Raw genomic sequence first — 20,355 nt, forward strand, 5'->3', positions numbered from 1 at the left:
CTAGGTTCTACCACTACCAAGATACCATTAAGATTAAAAAGCTTTATTCTTTTAGACATGATATATAAATATTTTTAAAGAGGGGTCCTTCTTTAAGACACATGATAACTGTGGGCATGTAAATGGGTTAAGGCATAGGAACAGCATTACTTTAAGTAAGGAAACTTTACCTGCTATGTGTGAGAAGCAGGACGGAAATGAATGAAGAATACAAAAAAGACATTCAGATGATATAAGGCAGATATGTTCCAAGTATTATGTCAATAAATAAAGCAAAGGAAAGGATGGATACAATGGATACATATTATAATACAGAGAATGGTTAAAGGATATTAAGGATTAGTAAATAACTTGCCTAGTTAATCTAATTATTAGGAGCTTAAGAATCATCCTGTTATTATTTGGGTAAAGCATACATTATCAGATACAAAAAGAATAAGCTGTCACATCCAAAGAATACATTCTTTTACTTATATTTAATATTTTACATTTACTTATATTTTGCTCTACTCTATGTAACAGAACTCAAAATACAGCGATTAATAAATACACATAAAATATAAAGATACAACCATAGGTGAAAAAGCCCCATGAATAATACCTGAGAGCAAAAGCAATGATGGAGCTGGGCTCCTTCTCACAGACTGCAATGGGCACTCGTTCATGTTCATACATTAAGTAGTGTTTATCTGGATCACTGTTCAAAATTTTTAAATACAAAAATCAGAACAAAATTAGCAGAAAATCACATATACAAACCATTAGCACTACTACAAGTAAATCTCAGGACAATTTTAAGTTAACTAAATAATGCACAATTACAAGAATATAATTAAGCCAAAATGTATGCAGAACTTGAACAAACAGCCAAGGAAAATACATCAACAGAAAGTTTTTGAAGACAACTGAAAATTATCAGAATTCTTTTTCAAATGAGAGAGTTCTGGAATCATCACTCCAAACAAAGCTTTCCACACTGGCAGTGTAGAAAGCCAGCCCTATGTTTTTCCCCACTCTGAGTAAGTCCAGTACAAACAAAATCACACGAAAACTTGTATAGCCATTGCAATTCATCATCACTATTAAAAAAGCATCACGTCCCAGTAAATTACTGGGTCAGTAATATCCTCATATACAATCAGCAATATGTTTTTATGAGATCAATGGATATAGCAGTATATCTTAATAATATATATATATAAGCAATTCTTTTCAGAATCAGTACTCTTAAGCATTAAGTAATATTAGTTAATGCTTTTTTAATCCACTCATTTACTATATAATGATTACATGTTCTACAAATTATATTATACCAAAAGACATCTTTTTTACTATGATGAAGTATAATTTTGGATTGAGAAATACATATGTGCAGTTAAATAAACATATTTAAATATGCAGAGAGTATATCTATCGAGAGATTTTTTAAATGAAGTAAAAATAAAACCACCCAACAGCCACTGGCTTTTATAATACTTACAAAGGAAACGGAATAGGGTTATAGCTGTTTCCTGGAAGCAAATTTGCAAAGATGGCTTTCATGGTTGATTTTTCCTTCACCTGGCTGTCTGCGGATCCCAGCAAATGTCCATCAAATACATCTAGAATGAAAAATATTCTACTTATACATTAATATTCAGAAAGAGTAAAAGAAAGTATAAAGCGTCAACTATATTTCATTTCCTCTTTGGAACACAGACGTGCACGCCATAATTACCAATTATGGTGTAAAATTTTTGATCTAGGAATAATGACTATCAAACAGGAAGCAATAGTGAAGCATACATAGCACTGACCCCAAGTGGCTTGTTTTTTTTTTTTTTTACGTTTCAACATGTTTGAAGTTGAGATCATCCTGCAACCGATGGCCTCTTATCATCACAGGGCCAGGCGGCAGCCATGACATAATTACTGGCCGAGCATGCATGGACTCAGTCACAGCTGTTCCTGTTGCCACTTCAAATCAGTTATGCACACTGTGGCTATTACATCTGAGTTTAATTGCAATTTAAAAGATATTTTTAAAGTTTACGCTACAATTAAGTAGTTGGTGCTTAAAGAGAAAGCAAGGAAAGAAAGAAAAAAGGTATAAATTTGCTATTAGTGAAACAAATATTTGTTGTTAGAAAAAGGCTGCAATTTCTCTTTCCTTCTTACAAGGCAAAAATCATGGGCTTTAATGAGACTTAAGAAAGTAATATCCCCAGAAAGTAGATGCAGCTGAAATAACATTTTGTTACTGAGATATTTACATGTCAAGCAGTGCAACTGAAGAAGGGATATGGTAAAAAGCTACATCTGAAAGAGCCCTTTCAATAGTAAAAACTTTAAATCCTAAAGGGCTAAGAAAGAATTGTGTCACAGCACTCAGAGTGTTTGTCTCTATTGGACGAAGTGCAGTAAAAGTGACTTGACCTGTACCTTCGGAACTGCTGGTGGTATCAAGTTCTGGGGGCCCTCCCACGGCCTGCTCAGGCACGCCTTCGGGAGGAGTGGGCAGCTGGAGGTGGGGGGAACTGGTGGAGCTCTGACTGGACAGGGTAGCTAAGAAGCGGTCCTCTAAAGAAAAACAGAGTGCAAATGAGTCACTTTAAAACATTATGTCCATTTCTATCTAACAGCAATGTTTTTAAAATGCCAACTCCTATTTCTACTTCATAAACCAAAGAATTTTAGCTTCTTAAAAGTTACATAGGCCATTTCAGTGCGTATTTTAGAAATGGATACAAAAATCCAGACAGGTTATATGACTTGAACCCAATCAGATCTTAGTGACAGCACTGTGACTGGTAACCATTTCTGGCTCCTATGCCATATTCTTTGCACTAGACCATAATGCCTACCTAAATATTAGTTCATTCAATTTAATAGAGAATGCAATTATGACACTACTGGGGGGAAAAATCACATGCTTATTCTCGGGGGGAAATTCACTTACTTATGATAGAAAAATGCCAAGAATTCTGAGTTGAGCTCTTGTTCTACAAAGATAGTCTAAGTAAATTTCCCTACCAATTTTCTAGGATAGCACCTAGAAAAGTTACTCTACGAAATACTGAGGAAAAATTAAGTCTGGAAAGGATTTTAGTGATACAAAAATATAAATTAAACTTTATAAGTTTTTTTTCCATGAAACCTGGCAGTTGACTTTATAACAATCCAGACAGAAGTTCAGTTTCCTTTTGTCTTTTTGTTCTTTCCCTAAAAGCAATCTTCTCTATTTATCATGTATTTCTATATCCTAACTTATCTTATGCAATGTACTTTATGATAATCTTAAACTTAGAGTGCTACAAACGTTTTACAGGAAGGAAAAAAAAGTCTATGTCCAATTGCATCAGAAAAAAATTCTCAATATTTAGTAGTTAAAAACAACTTATAGACTAAGAAATGTCTTAAATTCAATGACAGGTGATCACCAGACTCAAGGACCAACCTTTTTCCCCATTTTGAAGTCCTGGAGAAGCATTCCGTGGAGATGCATCCATTGCACTTATCTGTAGAGAACAAAATACTTTATTCTTAAGGAAACATTAAATTTAAAATTTTAAATTTAAAAAAATTTTTAACCCAGTGAATCTTAACCATTTTGTCCTCAAGACCCTTTCAACCTCTTAAGAATCATTAAGACACTCAGATAGCTTTTGTTTATGTGGGTTATATCTTCCAATTTTTCCTTATTAGAAAATCAAAACTGAAAAAGTTATAGAACGTACGTTTATTAATTTATTTAAAAATAACAATAATAAACCCATTACATATTAACATAAAAAACATATTTTAATTAAAAATAGATTTTTTTAAAAAAAATTAAGAGTGGCATTGTTTTACACTTTTACAATTACTTTAATGCCTAGCTTAATAGAAGACAGTTAAATTCCTCTCCGACTTCTGCATTTAACCTGTTGAGCTATATTATTATGATTGAAGTATATAAAGAAAATCTAGCCTCACACAGATATATAGTTGAAAAAGGGAAGGCTTCCCCGGTGGCACAGTGGTTAAGAATCCTCCTGCCAATGCAGGGGACACGGGTTCGATCCCTGGTCCGGGAAGATCCCACATGCTGCGGAGCAACTAAGCCCATGAGCCACAACTACTGAGCCCGCGTGCCACGACTACTGAAGCCCGTGCGCCCAAAGCCCATGCTCCGCAACAAGAAGCCACAGGAATGAGAAGCCCATGCACCGCAGCAAAGAGAAGCCCCTGCTCGCCACAACTAGAGAAAGCCAGTGCGCAGCAACGAAGACCCAACACAGCCATAAATTAATTAATTAATTAATTAATTAAAAAAGAAAAAGAGAAACCTTGTGGAGCCCTTGAAAGGGTCTTGGACCCCCAGGATCCTTGAACCATACTTTGAGAATACTGTTCTAAACAATAGCTCACAGACCCATTAAAGCATCTAGGAACTACTTATGATTATCCATTAAGCCTAGTAATCTTTGATTACCCACTGGACTTTCACAAGTCCCATTATCCATAGATAAGATACATTTTAAATGACTATCAGCCCTGAGTACAATTTCATTACAAAGTCATGTCTTAGACTGCTACTTAAAATGTTCTTTGATTTGTTCACCATACCAGAGAGACCTCCCTGGGCACCCTATGTAAAATAACTCACCATCACCTACTCCCCTAGCAATACTCTCCATTTCTTTCAATTTTTTTCTTCATAGCCTTGTTTCCATTTGTTTTTTAAATGTTTATTGGTTCATCTGTTTATTGTCAGTCTCATTAGACAAACGTTCCATAGGGACAATAACTATGGCCTTCATTCACAAACGTGAATTCCTTGCACTCAGAACAGTGCCTAAAAGCACTCAAGAACTATTTATCAAATGAATGAATACAAAGGCAGTGCTACAGATTTTCAATTCAACTTTTGATCTTTCAAAAAGATAATCATCGGGGCTTCCCTGGTGGCGTAGTGGTTGAGGGTCTGCCTGCTGATGCAGGGGACACGGGTTCGTGCCCCGGTCCGGGAAGATCCCACATGCCACGGAGCGGCTGGGCCCGTGAGCCATGGCCGCTGAGCCTGCGCGTCTGGACCCTGTGCTCTGCAACGGGAGAGGCCACAACAGTGAGAGGCCCGCGTATCGCACAAGAAAAAAAAGATAATCATCTACTGACTGATTTTGTATTTTCAATTCTATGTCTCAATATTATAATTAGAGGTCTTACACCACTAGCTTCACTGTTTCATCAGTAGGCAAACAGGCCACTAGCAGTTTGTAATAGCCGTTAATTGTCCTTAACTACTTGGCAAATACTAATAAATCATCTTCAGTAATTCTTATTCTTACTCTCACCTAAACTTTAAGGAAAAGTGATTCCTACACAGTTATTCATGAGACAAAAAGGAGGAATTCAGTTACACAGTGTTACTAAATAACACAAAGATCCAAGGCACTTGAACCCATCATTCCATGAAAATACTCTGCTACAAATACTACATACTTGTACAAAAAGATATTTTCTCAAAAGCCCTCATGATAACAGAATATTAAGCCCTTATAATATACTGACATTAATTCATCTGTTCATGGTTAGCATGGTAAGTAGAATTCTGTGATGGCCCCCAAGAACTCCACCCCCTGGCATACACACACACAGTTATTCAACCAAACATTAATCCAGATACTGTTGTGAAGGGATTTTACCACGTATGTAAGGTCCCAAAATCAGTTAACCTTAAACTACAGAGATTAACCAGGTAGGCCTGACCATGTGTCCTTTAAATCTGTGTCCAGAGGTCAGACACAGCAGAAGAATTCAGAGATTTGAAACATGAAAAGGATTCAATCCACTGCTGTTCGCTTTGAAGATGAACAGAGCCACATGCAAGGAATCAGGCAGCCTCTAGGAGTTGAGAATCGCCTCTAGTCAACTGCCAGCAACAAATGGGGGACCTCAGTCCTATAACCACTAGGAATTCAACTCTGCCAACAACCTAGATGAGCTTGGAAGAAGATCCCGAGCCTCAGGTAACAGCCCTGGCCAAAACCTTCATCTCAGTTCTGTGAGCAGAGAACCCAGCCACACTGTGCCAGAGTCCTGACACACTGTGAGATAATAAATTTATGTTTTAGGTCACTAAGTTTGGGGTAATGTGCTGTGCAGCAAGAGAAAACTAATACAGTTAGAAAAGGTTAATTAAATCAACATGTAGAACTAACCTGGTGCAGACCCCTTAAGAAAAGCTTCTCACTTAAGCACAGAGATAAGAACACCCAAAACTCACAGTAAAGTAAATTAGGACTCTATTATACACTCAGCACATCCACACCTTCTCCTTTATAGCATTTACTGCCTCTGTGATACTATCCTCAGTGATGCCAGTAGACAGTAGCTTTTGATAAATGTTTCCAATAAATGAATTATAATGTATTTTATTTCAGGCTAAGATAAAAAAAATTAATCCAGGTCACATCACCAAGAAACCTCATAACTTCAAAACTAAAAACTCCTACTATTATTAATAAAGTATATATTAAGCTACCACTTTATTTTTTTTTGGCTGCATTGGGTCTTCATTGCTGCACGTGGGCTTTTCTAGTTGCAACGAGCGGCGGCTACTCTTCGTTGTGGTGCGCGGGCTTCTCACTGCAGTGGCTTCTCTTGTTGTGGAGCACGGGCTCTAGGTGCGCGGGCTTCAGTAGTTGTGGCTCGTGGGCTCTAGAGCACAGGCTCAGTAGTTGTGGCACACGGGCTTAGTTGCTCCGTGGCATGTGGGATCTTCCCGGACCAGGGATCGAACCCGTGTCCCTTGCGTTGGCAGGTGGATTCTTAACCAATGCACCACCAGGGAAGTCCCTAAACTACCACTTCTAAGTGTCATAAGAGAAATTAATTATATCTATACCAATATACATAGGCTCAAAGACAAAACTACATTTCATTACCTTGCTTTCTTCCCCTTGCCTCAGTCTTCCAGGACTTGGAGGAACTGAAGGCCGCTTTCTACCCTTTTCTTGCTGGAAAAGGTCCTGCAACCTATAGTTAATGAAAAAAAGGAAAAGAGAAAAGAAGAATATGATTTTCCTTCTAATATCCTGAATAATGTTTACACATATTCTCCTTATAGCTTTGAAACCACAAGAATTAGATTTTCCTATTTCGAATGCAATAGATTTTAAAGCTGTACATAACTAAGACTAAATTTTTGTTTTCTTTCTAATCAGTTAATTACTTGTTACTGATATGACTACAGTAATAAAAGAATAGCAAGTTATAATGAGACAATACAACATAACGTAAAAAATACGGGTGGTAAAGACCAACAGACCTGGGCTCAAAGCCGAGCTCTGACAATTAACAGCTATATAACTTGGGCAAATCCCTTAGTCTCGTACAGCCACAGTTTCCTCTGTAAAATGCAATCAGTATACATACATTGTAGGACTCAAAATCAAATAAAAGAGTGCATGTCCATCTACTGCCTTACTTAGTGCCTAGCATGGTCCAAGTGCTCAATAAATGCTATAATAATCTAACTGAACTTTTCAATAAGCATTAAAGGGAAATATTTCCCCAAATAAATATTTAAATAAAGGTACAAGATACACAAAATAATAGAGTTGAAAGTAATGGCCTAAAACCCAATAATCACTCCATGACATACTAATACAGATAAATTAGGTTCATTAAGCACACACACTGTATTTGCAACAGCAATGAAGGCTATTCTCATCTTTGTTTTTTTTAACTTCACAACCTACACTTTAAAGGATGAAAGAGGTGAAGGGTGGTAGTGGCAATAAAAATAAAGCTCCTACAACTTGAGAGTAAAAGGAAACATCCAAATTAATAAGGACATTTACATCAAAAACATGATAGCAGAGCAAATTTTGCAATAATGTAAAAGAAACACCGGACCGCAAAGTCACACCTGTTATTCCAAGCCTGCAGCACTTCGCAGAGGCTTTGTTTCTTGGCGATGAGTGACTCAAAGACCGACTGCAGTTGCTGAGGGGTCTCCACAGAGGAAGACAGGAGCCGTGCTTGCATCTTCTCAGTCCAGCTCTTGAACTCGCTTTCTTCCATCTACGAGGAACAGAAACCACTCCAGCAATCTGAGACACACCCCAAAAGGAACCTCTAACAAGTTCACAGCTAACATTTGGGTTTCTGTCAGAAAAATGAATTACCTCTTTTTGTGCAAAGATATCTTCCATTTTCTCCTCTCTTGTTTTGCTAAATGTATCAGTTTTCAAAGATGCGAGTCTTTCATCCACAGCAAGATATACCTGTGAAACTCTAACAATATAAACATAAACAATATTGAACACTTTAGAAAAGTCAGAATCAAATTGTCTAATCTCACACAAGTAGAAAAAAGATGTACACACAAAACTTTAACTAGGTCTTATCTAATTAAGAATCACATACAATTTTGCAGAACAAAAAAGGACGTATATCAAAATTTTAATAGTTGTTATGCCTGAGAGCGTTTGACTTCTTTGTTAGTACTTTTATGAACCGTCTACACTTTTCCTTTTTTACATCAGGCATATATAACGTACAATTAGAAAAACAGGTTATTTCTGTTTTCGAAGAAAGCTAAAGGAACAAACATGATATTTAAAATAGTTTAGATTTCAGGCAGTACGAAACAAAAACAGATGACCAAAGAAAATAAAACTTACTTTTGAAAGAAGTCCTTCAGATCCTGAAGAAGGGCCACTTTTAGTGGGACCTGACGTTTAATGAATATTTTGGGAAGTGGAACACACACTTCAAGAAGCCGAATGGGAGAATAACTGAGAGGAAAAAATACAAGTAATAGTAGAAAAGTGAAAAATATTTTAATATTTTGAGTAGAGATGCCAACTAAGTCCTATGAGGTGCAAGAGATCATAAAGTTTCTATGAAATGGCATTTTTAAAACAATCAAAAATACTGAAGGCAACTTTCAGCCATTACAAATACCCTCCCCAGTTTTAAAAAGATTTTGTTTTATTTTTCCCCTGCATTGTGATGTCATCTTTTATCCCCCGAGGCCATCCTCATGTGCTTTAAAAACAAATGACTGGGATATAAACCTCCATGAATGAGCAGAGGGACTCCTTCCTACAATTAGCTTAGACACACAGGTATTCACTACCTTCTCAGTTCCCAAGGATTCTTTGTGAGTTTCCTTTCCACCTGAAGTTCATGATGTCTAGTAAATGCTATATCTCACCTAGGCCCTAGGTTCATGGTTAATAGCTCTTGCTTAAAAAAGGAAATAGGGTTCAATTACAAGTATTTCCTATTTGTGTACCTATTTGTGCCTATTATGTGTCAGATGTTGTTTTCGGTGCTGAGATACAGCATGGAGTAAGGGCCAAAATTCTTGCTCTCATGATTCAGGAATAATAAGGCTTGGGCGATAAACAAAAACAAATACTTAAAACATATCTTACGCCAGATAGTAGGTGCTACAGGGCGAAATAAAGCAGGAAAGGGAAGCAAGGAGTGCCAGGAGTGAGAGGGAGTCAGGGCAGGTGAAATCTGAACAAAGACCTGCAGGAAATAAGGAAAAGTAGGCAGATATCTGGGAGCAGGCAGCTCAGAGACGGAAGAGCAAGTGCAGGGCTCCCAGGTAGGAGCCTACCTGACATAGCTGAGGTCCAGCCAGGAGGCCAGTGAGGCTAAAGTATGGTGAGCGAGGGGGGCTGTAGTAGGGGGTGAGAAGCCAGAGCATGTAGGGGCTCACAGGCTCGTAAATGGACTCTGGCCTTCACTCAGGGTGAAACAGACACCCACTGGAGGCTCTAGAGCACATGAGTGGCCTGAGTTGATTTTCATATAACAGGACCACTCTGACTGCTGTGTTGAGAACAGGCTGCAGCGGGTAAGGCCAAAAGGAAACTGATTGAGGTTAGTGCAATAATCTAGTAAAAGACAACAGAGGTTCAGTCCAGAGTGGTAGTGGTGGAGGTGGTGACACATGTTCTGGGTATATTCTGAAGGCACAGCCCGAAGGCTTTCTCAAATCATTTAAGAACAAGTGTAAACACCCATTCTTTGAACTAGTGATTTTAGCTCTATCTGGAATATCCGATTACCCTTATGGCTAAGTAATGTCTTAGCAAAATTCTGATAAGCTCTCAGATGCAAAAACAATGGTTAAGAGTAACAACTGCAGTAGCAAGAATCATGGATCATGACTTGCTAGCTCTATCTGTCAGCTATAAGCTAAGTTAGGGTGATAATAATACATATTTCTTAAAGGATTAAATAAAATAATAACACTGAAAGCTCTTCACAGAGTATGGCCCTCTGCCTTTGCAAGAGTGGGAATGGGGAACAACACACACCAAAAATTAATTCAATCTAGTAATACTGGAAATGTTATAAAGCCTTCCAGGGAGTATGTGATTGTGACAAGGTCGCTCAGACTTCTTACCTGAAAGATGCCACCATCTGGTTATAGGAGAAATACTGGTGATAATCATGGTGGATGGAGTGACCACACGGCTCAGCATTGGCTCTACGGGTGTACTGGTGCCCATAAAACCTAAGTTCAAGGTATTTTGCAAATGACATGGACCAGGACTCATTGGAAAGAGCAACAACTGGTGTTACCTGAAATTCAGCATAAATTGTTATCTAATCACATATTGAGAATCTCTTTTTTAAAAAACAATGTATTTTCTTCTCTAGTACAAATCTAGTATATTCTGACTATAGAAAACTAGAAGAAAAAAATGCTTCAAGGTGGGTGGAGTTAGGGATGGCTGGGGAAAACTCTCTTGCCAGTAATCCCACTACCACCATCAATATGCTAGTATGTTTGCTTTCTTTCTATACATGAATACATATATGCTTAGCTGGGATGTTTATAAATAAAAACTGTTCCCTATAATTAGCTTCATAACCTTTTTTTTATTAGCAATATATCATATTTTCCCACATAGAATATTCTTATACAATTTGATTTTTAATGGCTGCAGAGTATCCCATAATATGGAATTATTTAACCAATCCCTATTGATGTGCATTTAAGACATTACAAGTTTTTCACTATTTTGATGAACTTCCCTATTGTGTGTGTATGTATATATATACATATATATGTATATATATACACTTATAAATATGCATAATTATTATTTCCTTGGAATAAATTAACGAAAATGGAAATCGGTAGGTCAAAGGGCATGGACATTTATATGGTCTTTGATACTTTCTGCCACATTGTGTAAACCAGTACACCTGTTTTGGGAGACAATCTCCAACAGTATCTGAGAATATCAATTTCCCTACTTTCTTACCAATCTCAGGAATTATAAATCTTTGAAATGTACCTTCTTTAAAAACTAACTAAATAAAAACACATTCCATTTATTTTATTTATTTATACTTCTTTGATTATTACTAATGAGTAAAATGTATTTGCACATGTCTACTGGCCATTTGTATTAAATTGCTTTGTCACACCCCTTGCCCATTTTTCTATTATCATGGCTTACAGAAATTTAATAGTAAGTATACTAATATTTGGTCATATATAACTTTTTTGGACACCTAAAAGTTTTCATTTCTGTGTAACAAAAACTGTTTACCTTTTCCTTTCTAACATAACCCCAAAGGCAGAAGTTTTTGTTTTAAAATAAAGTGCATACACCAAACATGCAAGATATAAGGATCGAATTAAGTTATTCATTTAGTTCACTGGTCAATCTACAGAAGTTCACATCTTCTACAACAAAATATTGCCAGCTGTCTAACAGCAAACTAAAGGCCTAGAAGAACAAGTCTAAAAAGACCAATCATTGCAAGAAATGATCTCATGGCTCTTTGTTCCTACCGAAGAAGGCACTACCTTTGACTTTGCCCTCCTCAACCTCTGATACTGAAATGGGTTGCACTATTATTTTATCTATAATTCCCATATGTGCCTCCAAACATACACTCCAAAATAAGCCAATTAAGATAACAATGAAGTTAAATTTGGCATATGCTCACTGTTAACAATTTGAATAAAAAGTATATATTAAAAACATAATATTGGCACCAAATATTCTCTGCAGAGTTAGAAAAACACACAGAAGAAGTAAAACACATGGTTCTTTCCTCAAGAATGTATATGAAAACCAGCAGAGATCAATTAAACATGGTCTCACATCTGTATGTCTTAAGATAGAAATGTTGACATAGACTTAAACTTACACAAGCATTCTAGCATACTGTAATCACTGTAAGTCTGTCTCCCCCGCTAGAGGACAGGAGCCTGACCTTCTTCTTCCTTCTTTCCTAGGGCCTAGCACAGTACCTGGCACCTAGGTGGTGCTCAATAAGCATTTACTGAATGAATAAACAAACATAATGGAGAACTGTCAAGATCTATTTTACTGGGCATGGTACCTATGTTTTATATAATGACTGATAAATCCTAAAATGGAATCTTTAGGAAACAAACATTAAAGGGAACATACAGCACTAGAAGGTAAAATAAATAAGAGCCCAAAGACAAATACTAAATCCAAAAAAACAGAGGCCACCCTCCCCCCCAAAAAAGAACTATATAAATACAGAAATAAAAGATACTATGTGATATATTATAGCAACAGGGTACACTTACCTGTTTGCAGATTCTGCACCAGGAATAGGTGAGAATTGTATGCTGATATCCAGGTACTGGAGAATCCAACTCCTTCAGGATTATCTGCACACAGCCTTGGCCATGGACAAAGCGTCGAATGTGATGCACCATGGGGGTATCACAGAACATGCTAGGACACTGATAGGAAGGCCTTTGACAAAAAGAAAGTCCTCACATTAACCACGAAACCGAGGAGCAGTGTATAGTGAATCCTGGCTAATCAGGACCACTGTAGAGAAAGTGCAGCATCCTGTCAAGAGTAAGGACGACTGGTGGATGATCTGCTCGGGGTACCACTCACCCTGCTCAGAGCCTGCAGCTGAACATCCTGCCTTCAACCACATCACAGTGATAGGTTCCACTTGTTAAGCACCTTCTATTTGCCAAGTATTTCTAAAACATCATCTCATTTTACCTATTAAAACTCCTGACATTTGTGGAGTTTGTTAATACCTATAAAGGGGGCTGGTAAAGATTAAACTACTTGTTCTTTGTCATATTAAGTGGCAGGTGATAGCTCTAAGACTTAAACTGAGGTCCTTAGCTTCTCTTGCCTCCCAGTTGAATCACTGTAAAAACAGACATCCGAAAAAAAAGTCTGTCGGATTGCAGGGCAATTAGATGGGCAAAGATCTGAGGAATGAACTGGAGAAGACATGCTGGGTTGAAATATGAAAGGATTACTTCTCTGTATAGTAAACCCTGGCATGTGGCATGAACAGGAAGGTCACACAACAGTGCTCCAACTCATGTTTAATTTAGGTTGAAATTCTGGGCATCAAAAAAGCATAAATGGAACATAAGGAGAAAATTGGTTCTTACCGGAAACAGTATCTCTCTAAAAATATTCCTAATGTAAGATCATTTTTTCCATAAAATTCCATTGTTACAATCCTAAAAGAAAAGATTTCTTAGAAACATATCATATGAATTACCACCCAGCAAAAGATATTTCATGAGACTCCAAACTGATACCTGTTAGATCTGCTTATAATACAGTATTAAAACAGGTACTATGCTTTTGTTGTTACAGAACAGGTTTTACCTCATCTGATAAAACAGGTTTGTACTAGCCACACTACAGCATCATATCCATTCCCAGTCCATTAGTATCCTATGAAACTATTTAATCAGGATGCACAAACTGTAATATTAAATGAGTAAAACTGATTTGAGTTAGGAAGAAGTAAAAGTTTCCTTTACAAAGTCGTAAGCCCGGTCAGTATAAAATGGGACTCCTGTCTCTGCTCTCTAGTCCACACCATTACTGAGCACAAAGAGCAGCAGCTCACATTCCTCCAGGAAAGCCAATTCTTAACTTTATACCCAACTTATAAATGCCCACAAATAAGAGAGTTCAGCTATACATACCCTGTCGAAACCCACATCTTATATCAAGCCTTGACCTAAACTCCCAGAGAAAATCCCCATGGGCTCACCCAGCCCCAAGTCAGACTGCTAGAGCTCTACTGATGCTGGAAGAATCCCTGATCTCACTGGTAGAAATAAGTGTTTCTGGTGTCCAAAATTAAAATACGGAACACATTTTGTCATGGAAAGTACTCCAAAAACAAGCAGTTATGTTCTTTAGTACTTTTAAAACTAAACTATGTAATAACTAGGCTTTTGTGACTATCACCGGAAATAAATTATAACATTATAAAATGTGTTTCTATCAATCTACTTCGAATTAAGTTTTAGAATAAAACTTAAGACAAAAGACTGACCGCTTTTATGAAAGCGATGCCTAAAAAAAACCTGCCTGATTTGTACATGTTATCAAAATGCTTAAATCTAGCTTTTATGTATCAACTTTCTCACTTTTATAACTACAAATTTCTCTTCCATCCCTCACATCCGTTTTCACTCTCACTAAAGGTACTTTCATTTACTTCTACCCATGAACAAATACAAATTTCATACGTAATTCACAAGTTCAAAAGTTCCATCAATTCACATATGACCAGCAGCATGCCATGCACCTAAAAACAGAGCCTAATGGCTGAATTGTTTTCAGACTTGCTGGAATTCTATCCTCAAGTACAATAGTGGGAGGGTGCGGGGGGGGGGTGGGCAAGGAATCCTACCACGGACTGACACAGGCACTGGGAGCGTTGCTGGACTGGGCAGAAGAGCTGCTGAAGAGCACGCACAGTCTCTGGTGGTTGGCAGGGTTCAGACAGTCCACCTGGAAGAGAAGGAACATCCAGATGAGCACCGCAAGTCATAACGCACTCCAACCCCAGGCCTGGCTCCAACATCCAACACACTCCACTCGATCTGTAAAGCCTCCGTCATCACTACAGGGGTTTCAGTGAAGATTCAAAACTACAAGACACTAAATATAAGGAAGAAGAGCAGTTAGTTTTTGAGGTAAAACAATCCAAAAAGTTTAAGTGAAACGTAAAAATACCAATAGATGTCTAAATAGCTTGTTTTCTTAAATACTCTTATTTTTACAAAACTACATTAAATTATCTTGGAAGTAAATAGTTAATTAAATATGAAATAGTCTGAATTGATAGCTGGATATAACATCAACCTGTGATACACAGAAATCTAAATCCTGAGGTATTTATTTATTTGTACTTTATACCTGTTTTTGATCATAACAAAGGTAACACCTGTCTCTGCTGAAATTCAAACAGTACAGAGGTATATGAAGAAGTTCATGAAGTACTTAAAGCCTCTCCTCCTTTGATGCTGCCCTACCTCCCAAATTGACAAATTTGACTGTATGTTTAAAAACCATGTACTTTCGCTAGCTCATACACATAAACACACAAAAACACTCACTTAAGTATACACAGGTGATTTTGGTTTTTTACAAAAATGGTTTGATGCTACATATATTAAAACACAATTTGCTTTTTCTTTTTTTTTTTTGTGGTGCGCGGGCCTCTCACTGTTGTGGCCTCTCCTGTAAGGAGCACAGGCTCCGGACGCGCAGGCCCAGTGGCCATGGCATGCGGGATCCTCCCGGACCGGTGCACGAACCCGTGTCCCCTGCATCGGCAGGCGGACTCCCAACCACTGCGCCACCAGGAAAGCCCCAATTTGCTTTTTAACACTAGAAAATATATCATGGGTTCTCTCTGGGTCATTAAACGAGATCCAACTCATCCTTTTAACAGCAAACAATTAGAAATAATGCTTCAGTAAACACCCTTGTACATATATTATAATAAAATGTAAGCATCCTTATACCAAATGCTTACTTATCTGCAGAAATAAGTTATAAAAGATGGGAATCCTAAATCAAAAATATATATGTACTCATGTAAATTTAAAAGACCACCCTATCACTTTTAATAAGTTTACATAAATGTATATAAACATAAATTTATTTAGTTTAAGTATTTTTCCATACCTCATTAGCCATGTCTCTTATCACATTCTTTTTTGCCAATTTCATGTATTAAAAACGGTGTACCATTATTAATCATTCCCAGACTTGTGAAAGCAAACATCTTTTTGTTTTATTAAAAAACTGTATTTCCTCATCTAGAGATAAATTTGTTCATTAGTTTTATTACCACCATTATCAATAATGTATCCACGAATAAAGCTTCCTTATTTTTTTAAAACACATCTGTTTCCTACAATAAACTTCCAACCCTTACTGTCCTGCTCACTGCCATTAAAAGGATCAAGGACACATCACACTAAACCCGAGTCATCATGCCAGAAATTTTAAGCAGCTCCACGCCGCCGTCCTACCTCAGAGCTCCTCCTGAGTTTACTGTGAACTTAGCCTGAAACCCTCAAAATCCAGTTTCATTACATTACACTCCTATTTCATACATTTTAAAGCAACACATAAGCTGAAAGACCTAGACAAAAAAAGCATAGAGGAAATATTTAATAAATCTGCATGCAATTTGTCATATTTGATTATTTTTACCCCGCCATAGCAGAGATTTTCAACACATTTTTTTTAAAGACATGTATGTTACGTAGATTTATTTATTTATTTGGCCGCACCTCAAGGCATGTGAGATCTTAAGTTACCCGACCAGGGACAGAACCTGCGCCCCCTGCAGTGGGAGCGCGAAGTCTTAACCACTGGATGGCCAGGAAAGTCCCCAACACATTTTAAATTTACACAAGCACACAAAGTGGACTTGCTCACCTTTGTTGACCACACTGCATCACTTGTAATCAACCCTTTCTCTTCGTCACCTTCACTTTTGCTTCCGGATTTGCCACTTGAAGTACCTGATGCATCCTTAGAATAAGCGAAAGGGTCTGAATTTTTTTGCTGAATTCTTCCTCCTCTGGCCCGATAATCGGCCAGCATTCTCCCCAGGCTCTGGCTATCACCCAGGTGCTCGGCAATTCTGGTGCTCACTAGCTCGTGTGAGGGCAGGACTTGAATAGACTTGGCCTGAACACTTCCATTCATGCCCTGAAGGCCAGAGAGATCCCTGAGCATCTGTTTCTTCCGCCTGCTCTCCATTTCTTTGAACTCTTTATTGAGGAGAGGAGACCAGTAAACCTGCTCCGCAAAATAATCTCGGGTAGAGCATCTCATCCCCTTTTCAGTTAAAAGGAAGGGCTCCCTGAATGTGATTACTGGGGAGATACAGAGGATCACATCTTTCAATTCCTGTTTAAAGGTCAAAGAATAAGTCTTTCGTTTATCTTCAGAGGAGGTAACTTCCTCAGTAATATACAGGCCAGTGTCATCCTGTAGAGGGTCTCTAAAGGCTCTCATCTGGCTTTTGGGATCCTGTAGCTCCTCTGCTTGCTGCAAAGCCTCTGGCTGCTCACTGCCTATGGCATCCTGTTGGTCATCTATATGGAGCGGCAGCAATGATTCCGGTACCGATGGAAAGAGAGCACAGGGGGCACCTGCTGGGCAAGCTGCTGTGGCATGCTCTTGATGCTTCGAAGAGGCAACATCCTGTGGCACACTTTTAGTTTCCTGATCACCCTTCTCAAACAGAATCCTTGATTCTAGCAAACTGCTATCATCAGAGGGCAGAAAGTCCGGAGGGAAGTCAGGCTCCCGGGGGAGGGGACTTCCGCTGAATGGCTCTTGTGCAGCCCCTTCATCCTCCTGTCCCTCAATCAGAGAATGGAAGGAGGGGTTTGGTGTTAATGTAGGAGGCATAGCAAATTCATCCATGAGGAAGGAGATTTCTAGTTGAGAATGATAAGCTACACAGATCATAAATATTAGGATCTCCTTAACTCGAGCCAGCTCGTAATCAGAGCCTCCTCTAAGCTTGATTGTACAGCCCAAGTGCTGTGGACAGCCTTCAAAAAACATCAGTGTTTTGGTTTGTTCTACAAATAAACAAACACAAGGTTAAGAAGGCTTAGGTGGCAATCCAGAAGTCCAGACAGAATTCACCATCTTAACATCTACCAGAGAAAAACCCTTAAGTAAAACAACAGTTGCCTGTCCTCATTTAACCACTGCTAATAGCTATTTCCTACTAAGTCACCCTTGTAGTACTGATGAATTTACTCATGTCCTCAGGTCCCCAATTCCAGGTAAGTCTATACTAGAGATCACTCACCATTAGGCAACTGAAACATCTGCATGTAAAATTTGTGACAGGTGCCCAGGTGAGGTTTTGTAAGCAGCTGGTCCATCGACATCACCAAATCACCTTGGGTCATCCGACTGATTCGTTCTAAAACTTGCTAGAACACAGAACAACATTATATTACAAAATTTGACAGAGAAGAATAAAATTCTTAGAAAATTTAATACGAAAAAATAATAGGAACATATGAAAATGCCCTTGCAATGAATTTCCTTGATTTTAATAATTAAATGACTTTTACTGACTCTAGATTAGTTTACACTTAGAAATCAATATAAGCCTACTAAAATAAACCATACTCATATTAATGACATTATCAAAACACATTTAAGCATCATGCACTGGCAAAAGGTACTGATTCAGGAGCGGAGGGTGGGAAGCTTCCAGGAGGGTGGGAAACCTCCAGAACTGACCTCTATTCTGAAGAGGGTAACTTTTCAAGGGAGAGAACATTTTCTACTACAAAATGAAGTCTCCACAAATACTACTTATTAACTAATGTCTATTACACCTTTGGTCTTGTAGAACCTATGATGAGCATTATATAACTCGTATGAGTGCTATATGAATCGTACTTTCTTCCAGCCTGAGTTCCTCCAGTCTTATAAATAATGAAATCACTGCCATGCCTGTCCTACTTTCAATATATATGGCACAGCAAAGAAATAAATAATTAAAGATCCCTGCATATCTACCACACATGCATATAAATTTACAAGCCGTGATTATTTTTAAATGATATAAAAATAGAAAAATAAGAACACTCACTGATTTTACATTAATGACCAAAGTAATGCCATGTTCCAGTAACATATCCTGGGCAATTCGAGATACCGTTTTCTCAACTAAAACCAATGTGGGCCGAACATCAACTATTCGCTGAACGTAGTTCTTCAAGAATTCCCTTTCCTAAGTAAGATAAATCAAAAATATTATGTGTGGTACAATTCAAGATCTAGACATGTAAAAATATCAGGATAGTTTGACTATTAATATCAAACTCAGCCTAAGTTTTCTTTGCCCACAAACCACTACCAATAAATATTTCCTACTAAGTAAACACTGCAGTACTGATGTGTTAACTCATTTCTCAGGTCGCCAATCTCAGGTGAAACTATGCTAAAGATCACTTACCATTGCTATAAGCAAATTAACTCAAACACAACCAAGAATATTTTTCATCACTCTAATCTGCCGATTATGCTGAAAAGAGTTTCAGGAGAAATTTCATTCTCCAACTCACTACCTTTACTTTGAAGGATTTTGAATTCTTAATAACCTATGACATAAAAGCCAAGAATCCAATTAGCTAGCTCTCAAAGGTTATAAATAAATAAAAACCCTAACCCTAAATGAAGGCAATTTCTAAACATTTTTAATATAGTTATGAATTCCCCCTTTTACATTCTGAAACTAACCAGAATATCTCTTCTTTTGGGTATCTGAATAAATAACTCTCTAACAGATGCTATTTCAGCTACTTCCTAATTTCAATCTCCGAACAGATAATATTCTATCTAGAACAGCTATAGTTAAAAATTAAATCATTTTTAATACAATTTCATGACAAAGGCTTACTTTCAAAGCAAATGAATATTGTAAATAACAACCAGAGTTAAAACAATATAATTCATTAATTGTTTCATAAAATTTCTGGGCTCAGAGAGGTGACAATGGAATGCGGGAGCACGTCTGTCACTTCTGCTCCCTATGCCCAGTGCTTTCTGAGTAAGACTGTATTCATGGTCAGTGCCACCAGCAATGGACGAGCCTATCCCCTGCAATGAACCTGCCCTGTTAGATGGAGTATATTTCTTCTCACCCTTCTCTGTTTTACTGATAGAAATTGTACATTTTCAAATTCTCCCATTATTAACAAAATGGAATTTTTTTCCTTGAAACGTGTTAATTTCCTTCTCTGCTTAATAAATTGTTATTTAATGACATTTTAAATGATTTTATTTGTGCAGCTCTAATAAAGAATAACTAAAATAGGGCTTCCCTGGTGGCGCAGTGGTTGAGAGTCCGCCTGCCGATGCAGGGGACACGGTTTCGTGCCCCTGTCCGGGAAGATCCCACATGCCACGGAGCGGCTGAGCCCGTAAGCCACGGCCGCTGAGCCTGCGCGTCCAGAGCCTGTGCTCCGCAACAGGAGAAGCCACAACAGTGAGAGGCCCAAGTACCGCAAAAAAAAAAAAAAAA

The 20,355-nt window shown here is 37.8% G+C and overlaps 1 protein-coding gene across 3 annotated transcripts in view; it reads right to left on the reverse strand.

Annotated features, from left to right (window-relative positions):
• The window catches only part of PIKFYVE (phosphoinositide kinase, FYVE-type zinc finger containing), a 77,456-nt gene that overhangs the window by 13,630 nt on the left and 43,471 nt on the right, over window positions 1–20,355 (reverse strand). For all 3 annotated transcript variants that reach the window (XM_082657669.1, XM_082657670.1, XM_082657668.1), the window contains exons 18-32: window positions 18,922–19,062; window positions 18,124–18,250; window positions 16,728–17,887; window positions 14,683–14,783; window positions 13,418–13,489; window positions 12,575–12,746; window positions 10,397–10,575; window positions 8,652–8,765; window positions 8,154–8,262; window positions 7,895–8,049; window positions 6,909–6,999; window positions 3,437–3,497; window positions 2,422–2,559; window positions 1,481–1,601; window positions 602–697 (exon numbers count right to left, since the gene is read on the reverse strand). In XM_082657669.1, the coding sequence (XP_082513795.1) occupies window positions 602–697; window positions 1,481–1,601; window positions 2,422–2,559; window positions 3,437–3,497; window positions 6,909–6,999; window positions 7,895–8,049; window positions 8,154–8,262; window positions 8,652–8,765; window positions 10,397–10,575; window positions 12,575–12,746; window positions 13,418–13,489; window positions 14,683–14,783; window positions 16,728–17,887; window positions 18,124–18,250; window positions 18,922–19,062 (2,837 nt within the window). The remainder of the gene's footprint in view (window positions 1–601; window positions 698–1,480; window positions 1,602–2,421; window positions 2,560–3,436; window positions 3,498–6,908; window positions 7,000–7,894; window positions 8,050–8,153; window positions 8,263–8,651; window positions 8,766–10,396; window positions 10,576–12,574; window positions 12,747–13,417; window positions 13,490–14,682; window positions 14,784–16,727; window positions 17,888–18,123; window positions 18,251–18,921; window positions 19,063–20,355) is intronic.

The sequence above is a fragment of the Grampus griseus genome (assembly GCF_964374135.1).
Source record: "Grampus griseus genome assembly, chromosome: 7".
Lineage (NCBI taxonomy): Eukaryota > Metazoa > Chordata > Mammalia > Artiodactyla > Delphinidae > Grampus > Grampus griseus.